Here is a 14348-nt window from a genome sequence, read left to right as displayed (position 1 = left end):
TTTCCAAGGGACTAAGCAGAGGACCTGGCATAACTCAGTACAATTTAGAGGAATTGTTGGGTTGACTTATTTACAAAACAGAGATAACAGATACCTCTTTTGACTACATCACAAAACAACTAGAGGCACAAATAATATCATAGATGTGAAAACTTTTAGAAAATATAATGCCATATAAACACAAGGTGACACCATGCTTGATTATATGTACACATTACAATTTTGTTCTGATTATCATTACATTGTTGATTTTGTGTTCCCTGAGAAAGTTCCCACATTAGATATTCATGCTGAGTAGTCAACACTTGCTGATACACTTTGAGACTGAGTCACAAACAAAGTTCAGGGTCGGCATTAGATAAAATTGTCTTCAGTGGTTTCTGCTCCTACTTTTCCCAATTTTTACTCATCTTCTATTTTGACAGTCTTACCAGGGTCAAATGCATTTATACAATTCCTCTTTTTGTAGGGGTATACTTTTTATACTGACATGCTGATATGTTCCTAACAAGTTCTTAAGAATTGGAACTTGTACCTAACAAGTTCTTAAGAATTGGAACTTGTATTTTATAAGAGAAAGAAGAGAGCAATGATGAACCTGAAAAATGAATCCTGTTTTGATATTGTACTATAATTATGTAAGATATGACCCCTGACAGAACCAGGGCGCAGGGACCTGTCTTGTACTCTCTTTGTGACTTCTTGTGACTATAATTATTTGAAAATCAAAAGTTAAATCTCTTATAATGGTAGATCTGCATATGCCCTGGGCCACCATACTTTTGTATCTGATGGGCTTTTGATCTGTTTTTTGGTCCTCATCAAAGCAAATGCCTGAGATCAGCAAGGAGAAAGAGGTGAAAGGAAGGCCACAGGATGGGCTGTCAGCGCTGGGCGTAGGCTCCCTCCACCCACTTCAGCCTCTGCCTCATCTTATGCTCTCAGTGAGGACTTCTCTGCTCCATGCATGCACCACCTTTCACTTATTATTTATATTTTTACATCTTTATTTTAGTTTCTGCCTCCTCCACATAGAATGTAAGTTCTATCATGGCAATATATTTTTTTTGTATTATTGTATCCTCATTGCCTACAGCTGAGTTAGGCACAGAGAATGCATGCAGCACATGTTTGTTGAATGAATGACTCCTTGTAGAAAATGAAAGCCCGAAAATAAGCCGACTGGTTCCCCGAGAGAGAAGAAACTCAAATCTGCCCATCCTCATAAAGGAGCAAACCTGTCTTTTAAGCTAAGGCCTTTTTCCTGTGTTCATACTTCAGAAAAAGAAGACACGACTGATAACATCTGAGAGGAAGGAAACTGCATTGTGCCGGGGATCTGCATGTCACATTATAAAAAGCAATTTTTTAAAATAGAACCAGCCTTTCAAACAGTTTCCAGAGATGGATTATCCTACTTTACTTTTGGCTCTTCTTCATGTATACAGAGGTAAAGATGATCTTTATATTTTCATTTAAAATTTTTGCTCCTGTTTTTGTTTGTACAGTGTGGCATATTCAGAATTTACAATGCTCTTTAGTTGGCTAGGATAATTTCTCACTTGTTCAGAAAAACTAAAAGTTACATTTTCCAATTATCAGCAGGACGCCTTTTTAGACAAAGGCAGAAACTGTCAGCCTTTACTGTGATCTCAATGCACTAGGTCTTCAAAAGCTTAAGATATTGATTTGGTGTTTCCATCATCAAGGCTAACAATTAATGTGATGTTGTATATTTCAGCTCTATGTGAAGAGGTGCTTTGGCATACATCAGTTCCCTTTGCCGAGAACATGTCTCTAGAATGTGTGTATCCATCAATGGGCATCTTAACACAGGTGGAGTGGTTCAAGATCGGGACCCAGCAGGATTCCATAGCCATTTTCAGCCCTACTCATGGCATGGTCATAAGGAAGCCCTATGCTGAGAGGGTTTACTTTTTGAATTCAACGATGGCTTCCAATAACATGACTCTTTTCTTTCGGAATGCCTCTGAAGATGATGTTGGCTACTATTCCTGCTCTCTTTACACTTACCCACAGGGAACTTGGCAGAAGGTGATACGGGTGGTTCAGTCAGGTAAGGGCAAGTTTTTTGTTTTTTTTAAATCTCTTTTTATCCACCTACAACATTTGTTTCTATAAAGCCCAAGTAGAAGCTATAGAATGTCTTCTCGTATTTCTGTGGCATTCTCCAATTCCATTTCTAGATGCTTTGATGTTACTGCTTTGAAGGAGCAATCTTGGGAGTCTGTTTCATTTTTCTGACTGTGCTGTTGTGTCCGAGTAGAAGTGCCTTTCAAATTTGAATGTAGTAGAAGAAAGCACAGGTTTTTTGTTGTCTTAATGATAACCTGAGCCTTGATTAAACTGATGTTGGCAACACATGGGTTCAGGATCCTTTCAGGGTTTTATCACAGTGACATAGCACCATTCCCTTCTGCTGGACACTCAGCACCCACATCAACCCCTGTGTGTTCAAGGTTCTTCCTACAGTACCAAATCTAAGTTTGTTTTCTTTCTTTCTTTTTCTCTTTCTTTCTTTTTCTCTCTCTCTTTCTTTCTTTTCTTTCCTTTCTTTCCTGTCTTTCTTTCTCCTTCCTTCTTTTTTTTTTTTTTGATGGAGTCTTGCTCTGTCACCAGGCTGGAGTACAGTAGCATGATCTTGGCTCACTGCAACCTCCAGCTCCTGGGCTCAAGCGATTCTCCTACCTCAGCCCCGCAAGTAGCTGGGACTACAGGTGTGCACCGCCACGTGATATGGTTTGAATTCCCATGTGTTGTGGGAGGGACCTGGTGGGAGGTAATTGAATCGTGGGGGCAAGTCTTTCCCATGCTGTCCTCATGATAGTGCATAAGTCTCATGAGATCTGATGGTTTAAAAAAGAGGAGTTCCCCTGCACAAGCTCTCTCTGTTTGCCTGCTGCCATCCATGTAAGACGTGACTTGCTCCTCCTTGCCTTCCACCTTGATTGTGAGGCTTCCCCAGACATGTGGTGCTGTAAGTCCAATTAAACCTCTTTCTTTTGTAAATTGCCCAGTCTTGGGAATATCTTCATCAGCAGGGTGAAAACGGACTAATACACCATGCCAGGCTGATTGTTGTATTTTTTTGTAGAGATGAGGTTTCAACATGTTGCCCAGGCTGGTCTTGGACTCCTGAGTTCAAGTGATCCAACTGCCTCGGCCTCCCAGAGTGCCAGGATTACTGGCATGAACCACCAAGCTTGGCCCTGGCTCTATCTTTCACCTCATCCAGGTTTAGCTAGAGAGGACACTTTCTTCATAAATTGTGAGCTGTGGTGTCAGAAAGAACCCAATGATCCCTTGGAGTGTTTTTTGCTTTATCTACCAGAGATTGTGGTTTTGTCTTTCTAGTGATGACTACATGAACTGGTTGTAGTATATTGGAAACACTTGGGTTTATAGTCATCACTTTCCATCAACCTGGTGTTAGTTGCTCGATCCCTCTGAATCTCAGGTTCCTGAAGAGGAAATGGGGTTGGTAGTGCCATTCTACTTGTTGAATGGCTGAGGGACGATATATTTAAAGAACTTGGTCCATGGTAGTCAGAGAATGATACATCTTATTATTTCCTATGCTTGTGATCCAAAAGGACTAATAATGAAATTTTCAGATATTAGTGACAATCTAAAGAAGGGAATATTTTTGGAACTGTGTGTTTCTTGTGTGGTGTCTCTCAAATTATACTCATGGCTGTACAGAGAAGAACATTTTATGACATCTGACATAATAGTGCTTTATTTTTAAGGGATCTGTGCTCTAAAAGAACAAGTACAGAATTATATGAGGAATATCAAATGATCAGGAGATAAGAAACATCTTCATATATTTAGTTTTCCCTTTCTCTTTAGGTGTAGCTAGGGTGAAGACTAATTTTGTGTATATAGCTGAGGCTTATAGAGTGTCAATTTAAAATGTTTCTTTAGTTAAATGTTTATTTATTAAAGACTCTGTTTCACCATACAAGTCCTCATTTGCTGTTGTATGTAGACACCTGTTAAATCCTGCTTGGAAGTTTTTACTGTGTAGTTTGCTATAAATCAGTCAGGCAGGCGAAGTAGAAGATTGGCAAAGCTTTTAACATAGAGTGAGCCATTGGAAACAAGGCCTGAGCCACCAAAGCTAGAACAGGATGCACTCCCCACTGCTGCCTTGTGTGGTGTGCCTTTAAAGTTTGGGTTCCAAATTAGCTGTTTTGGTTTCTGTCACAGGACAACCAATTGAAAACAGCTCAACCTTTCAGGATAGAGGATGGAGCTAACCTGTAGAGAACTAAATGATGGTTGTTATGCAAAGGTAGGATTTTTAACATCACATATGAATAGTCTTAGGAATATTTCCTGTTGTTTTCATCCAGATTTGTCATTACTGCTAGTTTTTGAGGTTAGGAAAAGAGAGCTGTCACCTTCATGGGGCTTAAAAAATACAATGTGGAGATTTTCAGTCAGTTATCAGTCAGAGGAAGGAATACCGGCTGTCCATCTAGTTTGAATTCTTCATGATGGTATCCTTAGCCATGATCCATTGCTCTTGTTTTGATTATTTGTATTTTAAAGAGCAGATTGATGCAATGGGCTAGTGAGGGCATTCTACCCTATTTTGAGAGTTTGAGAGCTTCACTTTTTTAAACTAAGAATGATAGTGAGTTTAAAAAATATTAGTTGTATTTCAAAATTAACCTTAGGTGTGCTTAAAATTTTCTTATGTACTTCAGTAACAACATACTGGGATTGCAAATATTGTACTTTTGTATACTGTAAAGGGGGAGTTGAAAATACATTAAATAGTAAAAAAAAAAGTCAGACTTGGAATCTAGAAATCCTAGTTTGTATAATGGATTGTAAGAACTTCAGAAGGATGAAGGAGTTGGGCCCTATGCTCTGTAAATATGTTGATTTTTTGCTATTTATCGATAGCTTATTATGTGCGGAATTTTACATAGTCTGGATCTTCATAGACTTCCTCCTTGAATCTCCTGTGTGCACTTGAACGTTTGTATTGCCTGATTTTACAGATGATGACATTGAAGTGCAGTGAGGTCTAGTAGTCTTTCCAAGGCCCTAAGTTTCACGTATGTCCCAGCAGATAAGGTTGCAAATTGATGTAACTGTCAGCCTGGGGGACATGGGAACCCACCAGGGCCCTTGAAGGAGACCTTGGCCATTGTACCTCCTATCAATGCTACCCCTCTCCAGCTTTCAGCCTAGAGTTTAAGAGCAAACAGGACATCTTATTCTGAATAAATGGTGCTACTAATACAAAGTTATTTGAAAATATGTGTTCTTTCCAGAACAGGCATTTCTTCATTAGCAATTGATTTAGAGACTCTGATGGTAAGAATAAATGCATTTGTTTTTACCTAGTTTGTGAGAAAATATGCAGAGATGACTTGGGGGACCACATTTTCCAGGTAGCCCTTTCTAGCAGAGTTTGTGAGGTCATGGAGAAAACTACTGTCACCTACGTGTCTCTGGCTTTATTAGTCAGTTAAAGCAAATATAGTTGCATTTACAGAAATACCCCCAAAATGAGTGACCTACTCAGAATGCTCTGCCACCTAGTGTTTACTGGGTGCCTGCTCTGTAGGATGCAACTGAGTGTCATTTCATTTAATCCTTATGAAGCACTATGGGGAGGTAATGTGTTCCCGTAATACAACAGAAGACACTGAGGTTCAGGGTGGTAGACTCACTTGTCCAAGGTTATCAAGCTGCCAAGTGACAGCACCAGAATGACCCCAGTTGATTTTTCTGAAGAGCCAGAGATCTTAACTCCAGTGGAATGAACCAGGGAGGGCCATGGTAGAGAAAAGTCGTGCTGGACCTTGAAGAATTGGAAGGAATATTTTAATTAGAGAGGCCGGGGTCTGGGGAAGAGAGAAGACAGAGAGGGAAGGGTGTCCTGGGGGTACTGATGGCTTAAAGAAGGGCACAGTAGAGGTGTAAAGTTCATGTAAGAGGCAGAGCCTGACCTTCTCTGACTAGGGCACTGGATTTGGATAAGATGTGGTTCTCACCCTGGGCTCTGAGGCCCTCTACACCCACAGAGGTGGCCTGAGAGGCAGCCTCCCAGGAAAGGAAGACACTGTGAGAGTGAGACTCTCTCCCTGCATGCACCAGCAAAGGGGCTCAGCTTATGATACTTTAGAGTTTCAGGAAAAGCTTTAGTACAGTAGATTCTGTGCTTGAAAAAGGAGTTGCAGCTCACTAGGGCAGCAGAATGTCAGAAATAAACCCGAAAAGTTATTGATGTGCCTAATGGAATTTTGACTTCTGTCTGTAATGCAGACCAGGGGACATCTCTGACTAGTTTTTAGAGAGACACACAAAATAAAACCAGATTTTTCTTTCACCACCTAAAAGATTACACTAGCTGCAGCCTTTTAGGAGAGTAAGAGTTTGCAGGCAAGGTAAGCAAATAGGCATCTGTAGATTGGAACCTTTACACACTGCTAGCAGGAGGATTAATTGGTATCTCTATTATTTTAGTCAGGCTTCTCCAGAGAAAGAGAACCAATGTGTATATACATGGAGATTTATTATAAGAAATTGGCTCACATGATGTATTAGTCTATTCTCACACTGCTGTGAAGAAATACTTAAGACTGGGTAATTTATAAGGGAAAGAGGTTTAATTGACTCACAGTTCAGTATGGCTGGGGAGGCCTCAGGAAACGTACAATCATGGTGAAAAAGGGAGCAAACATGTCCTTCTTCACATGGCAGCAGGAAGGAGAAGTGCAGAGTGAGGTGGGGGAAAAGCCCCTTATAAAACCATCAGATTTTGTGAGAATTCACTCACTGTCACCAGAACAGCATGAAGGTGACTGGCCCCATGATTCAACTACCTCCCACCGGGTCCCTCCCACAATACATGGGGATTATGGGAACTACAAGATGAGATTTGGGTGGGGAAACAGCCAAACTATATCATTTTGCCCCTGGCCCCTCTGAAATCTCATGCCCTCACATTTCAAAATACAACCATACCCTCCCAACAGTCCCCCAAAGTCTTAACTCTTTCCAGCATTAACTGAAAGTCCACAGCCCAAAGTCTCATCTGAGACAAGGCAAGTACCTTCCGCCTATGAGCCTGTAAAATCAAAAGCAAGTTAGTTACTTCCTAGATAAAAGAGGGGTACAGGCATTGGATAAATACACCAATTCCAAATGAGAGAAATTGGCCAAAACAAAGGGGCTACTAGCTCCATGCAAGTCTGAAATCCTGTAGGGCAGTCATTAAAACTTCAAGTTCCAAAAATGATCTCCTTTGACTCCATGTCCCACATCCTGGGCATGCTGATGCAAGAGGTGGGCACCCATGGTCTTGGGCAGCTCCACCCCTCTGGCTATGCAGGGTACAGCCTCCCCTCTTGGCTGCTTTCACAGGCTGGTGTTGAGTGTCTGTGGCTTCTCCAGTTGCATGGTGCAAGCCGTCTGTGGATCAGATTCAGATTGTGGGGTCTGAAGGATGGTGGCCCTCTTCTCACAGCTCTACTAGACAGTGCCCCAGTGGGGATTCTGTGTGGGGGCTCCAACCCCACATTTCCCTGCTGCAGTGCCCTAGCAGAGGTCTTCCATGAGGGCTCTGCCCTTGCAGCAACTTCTGAATGGACACCCGGGTGTTTCTGTACATTTTCTGAAGTCTAGGCAGAGGTTCTCAAACCAAAGTTCTTGACTTCTGTGCACCCGCAGGCCCAACACCACGTGTAAGCTGTCAAGGCTTGGGGCTTGCACCCTCTGAAGCAACAGCCTGAGCTGTTTGTTGGCCCCTTTTAGCCGTGGCTGGGACATAGGGCACCATATGCAGTCCCGAGGCTGCATAGAGCAGGGGGTCTTAGGCTTGGCCCAGGAAATCACTGTTCCCTCCTAGGCCTATGATGGAAGGGGCTGCCATGAAGGTCTCTGACATGCCTTGGAGACATTTTCCCCATTGTCTTGGTGATTTACATTTGGCTCCTCGTTACTTATGCAAATTTCTGCAGCTGGCTGGAATTTCTTCCCAGAAACTGTTTTTCTTTTCTGTCGCATCATCAGGCTGCAAATTTTCCAAATTTTTTATGCTCTGCTTCCTCTTGAATGCTTTGCCCCTTAGAAGTTTCTTCTGCCAGATACCCTAAATTATCTCTCTCAAGTTCAAAGTTCCACAGATCTCTGGGGCAGGGGCAAAATGCCACCAAACTCTTTGCATAGCAAGAGTGACCTTTACTCCAGTTCCCAAAAAGTTCCTCATCTCCATCTGAGACCACCTCAGCCTGGACTTCATTGTTTATATCACTGTCAGCATTTTGGTCAATGTCATTCAACAAATTTCTAGGAAGTTCCCAAATTTCCCACATTTTCCTGTCTTCTTCTGAGCCCTCAAAACTGTTCCAACCTCTACCTGTTACCCAGTTCCAAAGTTGCTTTCACACTTGTGGATATCTTTACAGCAGCCCTCCACTCTTTGCTGTACTCATTTACTGTATTACTCAATTTTCATGCTGCTAATAAAGACATACCTGAGACAGGGTGATTTATAAAGGAAAGAGGTTTAATTGATTCTCAGTTCAGTATGGGTGGGGAGGCCTCAGGAAACTTACAATCGTGGTGGAAGGGGAAGCAGATATGTCCTTCACATGGCAGCAGGGAGAAGAAGAATGAGTGCCCAGAGCAGGGGAAGCCCCTTATAAAACCATCAGATCTCATGAGAACTAACTCACTATCATGAGAACAGGATGGGGGAAACCACCCCCATGATTCAGTTATCTCCACCTGGTCTCTCCCACGACACGTGAGGGTTTTGGGAACTACAACTCAAGATGAGATTTGGGTGGGCACACGGCCAAATTATATCATATGATCATGGAGACTGATAAGCCCAAATTTGCAGTGTGGGCTTGCAGGCTGCAGACCCTGGAGAGCCGATGGTACAGATGAAGCCCAGGTCATCTGCTGCAGAATCCCTCTTGCTTGGGGAGGCTGGTCTTTTTGTTGAATTAGGCTCACCTACATTATGGAGGCAAACTGCTTATTCAAAATTCACCAATTTAAATGTTAATCTCATCCCAAAACACCCTTCAAATTGACACGTAAAATTAACCATCATACCTGTTTTGGAAAATGATATGGCATTAGCTAGTTAAAAACCCCAAATCCTATGATCCAATAATTCTACTCTGTTTGGTATCCAAGAGTTCTCTCATTATAGGGAAAATTCCTGACAATATTTATAGCAACAGTGATTGCAATAGCAAAAAATTGGTAACAACCCAAATACCCATCAACAGTAGAACAGAAAAGCACACTGAGGTCTATTCACACATTAGGATACTCTACATCACTAAAATGAGTGAATTATCACTTGCTCACCGACATGGATGAAGCTCATGAACTTTGTGTTGAAAGAAAAGAGCAAGTTACCAAAAAAAAATAGGTAAACTAGGGTACCTTTTCTTTAAAGGTTTTAGAAATATGCATAATTAAACAATACGTTATTTATAGATACAAACGTGGTAAAACTATAAAGAAAAGCAAAGTTCAGAAACATGGTAGGTGGGGGATAGAATAGAATCAGGAAGGGCTGAAAGGGTCTTTAAGGCTCATAGTCAGGGTGTTTTCCTTATACAGGTGTTTTATTTCGCATTTGTCTCAAAATGTTTTAGAAGATTTCTTTCAAATCTACTGATTTCTTTTTCTTTTCCTTTTTTGAGACAGAGTCTCACTCTGTTGCCCAGGCTGGAGTGCAGTGGCATGATCTCAGCTCATTGCAACCTCTGCCTCCTGGGTTCAAGTGGTTCTCCTGCCTCAGCCTCCTGAGGAGCTGGGATTACAGGCCTGCATCATCACACCCAGCTAATTTTTGTATTTTTGTAGAGATGGGGGTTTTGCCATGTTGGCCAGGCTGATCTCAAACTCCTGACCTCAGGTGATCCACCCCACCTCGGCCTCCCAAAGTGCTGGAATTACAGGCATAGGCCACCTTGCCTGGCCAAATCTACTGATTTCTAATGGTGAAAAGAGATGCGATTGCAATTTTTGAGCAGTTGAAAGGTCTAAGGTAAGGATGAAATCTTCATTCTGATATGGCCTGGGGGCCAGGTAGAGGTAAGTTTCAGCAATGGTTTCAAATTTTTATGATCCGAGGACTAAAAAATGATGATTTTAGTGAAAAAGATGTGAAATTAAGAGACCAACTTGGCTAGCAAGAGTGGAATTAAGTCTGTTTCAGGTGTATTAAATTGTAAAGTAGCCTTTGACCAGCTGACAATTGAAATTATGGAACAACAAACCAGGATTGAAAATATCCAATTTGAAGTCATCTGAATGATCATCCAGCACATGTGAACAAGAGGGTTAACTAAGAAAGTACCAATGGATGGGGGCAGAAGTCTAAGGTCATAGCTTGTGGCTTGGAGGATGGTCACATTGTAGTGTGTTAAAGAAGGTGTTCACGTTAAAGAATGTAGAGGGCATAGAGAAAAGAGGGGGAGAGTCGGGAGGGAGAGGAAAGTGAACAGGCGAATTATTGATGTGAGAGCAGAAGACACATAGAACTCATATTTATAGTAGAGGGTTAGATTTTCTTGCTCCACACATGCAGGTACTTTGTGTTGGCTGTATTGTGTGTTTGCTGACTCTGTGATCTCCCATATTCCAGTCCATTTATCTCAAACTGGGCACAGAGATGTTCCTCACTGTTTCCCTTTAAGAGTCTCATTCTCTCCCAGGTGGGATGAGGCTCCTTATATGCCATCCACGCTCATTCTTAGAAGGCTCTTATCTCTACACCCTTCAGGGACAAGTGTTCTCTGTCCAGGTTCCCAGCAGCTGACATAGCAGCCAAAGTTGTCTTTCATTCTTGTATATATCTGCTGGTTAGTGGCACTAAAGAGATTCCTTTAATATTAAGGGCTCCAGAATTGATGGCAGTTCTGAGGAATCCTATGATGAAAGGGATTCTAAAGATCATGCTGGCCTATATATTAGTTGAGGCCAGCATGGCCAACATTTTTCTAATGCTGGGGTATAATCTCAGCCTTTAAATTTGATTTAAAGCTGGGGAGAGGGAAGTGTCTCAAATCTGGCTTTTATAAATGGGTGTGCTGATTTGCAGGAGCTGAACCCACTTATCAATTAATTCACTCATCAAGTCTTTCCTGAGAATCTACAATGTGCAATGTAATGTTCAGTGGTTTGGAAGATAGAAAGACATAGATCTTAGCTCTAAATAGGATGTAGAATATTGGGAGAGAGAAAAGTTTATATCACAAATTATTATTTGAGGCAAAAAAAAGTCACATTGTAGTCTAGAGGATATAATTTTATTTTACCTAGGAAATTCAGGGCAGAGTCCCTGAAAAAGTGGAATTTGAACTGCCAACCCAGAAAATTTGGATGTTGAGATTAGTAGGCACTATTCCAGGAGAATTGCTTTAGAAAATTATCTAGAAAATAGACAGCTATGGCTCCAGTGTAACCTACTTTGGAAGATAATTTTCATTGTTCAAAAAGACCCCAACAACAAAACAACAAAAACCTCTAAAATTGAACCAACACATAGAATTGATCAACAAATTAAAGCAATTTATTCCGGTTTACAATTCATGGCTTGGTTGACATGTCGAATTGCTGCTTCAAAAGGCAAGGGAAGCCAGATGCACTATGCAGTTGTATTTTACAACCTATCTTACGGTATTTGCACACTTTCATTTTGGCTTCTGTTTTGCCTATCCCAAATTCAGAAGGAAGGAAGAAAACATACGAAAATGACACTATCATATCTATTAATGACAGGTGAAAGTGATGGAGGAGGAGATTTGGTCTGAAAGGCTATTGCCTGTCAAAGGAAATTTCAAACAAGGTTAAGAAGGCCACAGAGAAAGAGTCTTTCTTATTCTCCTGTTATAAGGGTCACCAATTCCTGCTAGCTTCCTTAGTCCTTGTGTAGACCTTTTCCAGTTTTGTCTATCATATGTATCTCTATCACTTTTAATTTTCTTTTTTTTTTCTTTTTATTATACTTTAAGTTTTAGGGTACATGTGCACATTGTGCAGGTTAGTTACATATGTATACATGTGCCATGCTGGTGCGCTGCACCCACTAACTCGTCATCTAGCATTAGGTATATCTCCTGATGCTATCCCTCCCCCCCTCCCCCCACCCCACAACAGTCCCCAGAGTGTGATATTCCCAGTCCCCAGAGTGTGATCTATCCCTTTTAATTTTCTTAAGTTAGATGGAGAAATAAGAAAAAAAGTCATTTCAAGTCAACTGTTTAGAGAGTGAAGCCATAAGCTCTCTCTTCAGGCCCATTCTGGCGAGATTAGAAATAAGTCATAAAGGTTTTATATATCCATGTGTGTGTGTGTATGCATGCACACACACAAGACTAAAAAATGTTACATTTTAGCAGTTTTTCATTTAAAGAAAAAAATACTAAATGGTACCTATAAGGAATCCACAAGGGATGAAGCAGAAACATTTTAAAGGCTTAAAAATCTCACTCCGTAATGAAATAAAATAGTATATAAAGAAGGCAGACGATAAAAAACATTTTAAGACTCACAGAAAGCAAGGTTATGGTCACTGCACTTCTCAAGGGTGAAGTAAATGGGAAACTGAAAGTGGATGGTTACCAGAACGTGTGCCAAGGTTGTTTTTATCGACGTGCTTTCCCTGTGCTAAGCCCAGGAAGGAACAGGCACAAGAACACATGTCACTGTGGGAATCAACCCTCAGGCTTTCAGGTAAAGCTCTGTAATCAAAAATCAAAAAAAAGAGAAAGTTTAAAAACTCTCTAAAGCAAGATAATACTAAATTTATGTACACAATTGAATTCAATAATCGAATGGCTGATACAGTGGAATTCACGTACAGGCACGGGTACAGGCTTGGATTTTTGGGGAGTGAGATTGTCTGTCTGTCTTGATGCCTGGGTTTCTCTCTACCTCCTTCACCTCCTTTATGCCCCATGAGACACCCCAGTCTTTGACACTTCTAAGCTGTAGCAAAATCCAGAGGAAACTTTTACTTTGGGCTTGTTGTCAAATGCACTCAGGCGAGCCAGAGCAGGGAGTGGAATTGGCTGCCATCTTTGTGTGCAGCCATTTTGTTTATTTATACTGCCTATGTAAACTTGAAACTGTACCCTTCTTATTGTAGGTATTTATATTTTCAAGATGATTGTAGAGTAGGGGTATGCTTGGCTGAATTGATAGAGAATGGGCTACAGCTGAAGCTTCGGACACTGATTCTCCTGTGACCTCAGAACATTCTGTGAGTATAGCTGGAAACTACACAGTTCTTGGTTTTTCCTCCTTCAACTCTCAGTGATCAAGACAACTCACACCTTTACCACAACAGCTGTTTACCCAGCACTGAAGGCGGCTGCCAACCACAACATGAGGAATACATTTCCTCTTCAGAATGGGTGTTGGTGGTGTGTGGGTGCCAATGCAGCGTGGGGACTGTGGCCTCACACATGAGTAAGAGCTGGTGTCCTATAGCCTTCAATGCCTGTCAAATAACTGTGGAACATGTTCAGCCCACACACGTTGAGACTCCTCCTCAGACCATCTCGGCTTCAGTGATCTTTTAAAAAATTCCTCACTTCAAAGGTTGAGAGCTGCAGATAGTGGGCATTGTTCTCCAGCACTTGCTCTGGGAAACTTCCTTATAGGATTAGCAGTAGGTGTGAGTGACCTTCAAAAAGGCCTTATAGGAATTTACCTCTTAACAGATCACATTATTAACTGAAAGTAACATTATATTGCATTTTGTAAAATAAAAAATGTGAGATTTGAGATATTCAAAAGCAAACAAAAAGAAAATAAGTAAGTGAAGAAAGTCCAAAAGCTCTTGGCTGGTAGAGCTCTCAGTTTTTACTGATGCTTGGAGCTCCTCTGTGGCTTTCTCTTTGAGTTAATGCTGTCCTGTGATGGTTTAGGTAGTGTCGATAAAAAGATCTGGTTTCTAAGTTACGGTTTTTGTTGCTGGTTTTTGTTTTTGTTTGGTTTTATAGGGAGAGGAGGTTGCAGGCAGAATGGCTTTTTCTTTCCGTGGAGAAAATGGTAGGAGACTATTTCTGAAGACATTTAAGATTTTGAAACTGTTAAGAATTTCAAGACCATCAAGTCAATCCTTCAGGGATCAGTGTGAAATTATTCCCTCAGGCAACATCTCTTCTACTTACTCCTGAGCAGTTTTAATTAAATAACTCAGTTGATGGGGCTTCTGGCACTTCCCTTGAGAGATTATTCACAATCCAATAACTCTCAATGTGAGAAAATTTTTCCTGACTTCAGCTATTTAACCAACTTACACTTTAAAAAAATCTTCTTTGTAA

At 41.1% G+C, this 14348-nt stretch overlaps 1 protein-coding gene across 5 annotated transcripts in view; it reads left to right on the top strand.

Annotated features, from left to right (window-relative positions):
- CD226 (CD226 molecule) overlaps positions 1-14348 on the top strand; it is a 144192-nt gene that overhangs the window by 34900 nt on the left and 94944 nt on the right. For all 5 annotated transcript variants that reach the window (XM_063795848.1, XM_016933865.4, XM_063795849.1 and 2 more), the window contains exons 2-3: positions 1282-1450; positions 1742-2077. In XM_063795848.1, coding sequence (XP_063651918.1) covers positions 1405-1450; positions 1742-2077 — 382 coding nt within the window. In that variant the 5' untranslated portion in view covers positions 1282-1404. The remainder of the gene's footprint in view (positions 1-1281; positions 1451-1741; positions 2078-14348) is intronic.

Source organism: Pan troglodytes, chromosome 17, assembly GCF_028858775.2.
Source record: "Pan troglodytes isolate AG18354 chromosome 17, NHGRI_mPanTro3-v2.0_pri, whole genome shotgun sequence".
Taxonomy (NCBI): domain Eukaryota; kingdom Metazoa; phylum Chordata; class Mammalia; order Primates; family Hominidae; genus Pan; species Pan troglodytes.
This window is presented reverse-complemented; position numbering and strand designations above follow the sequence as displayed.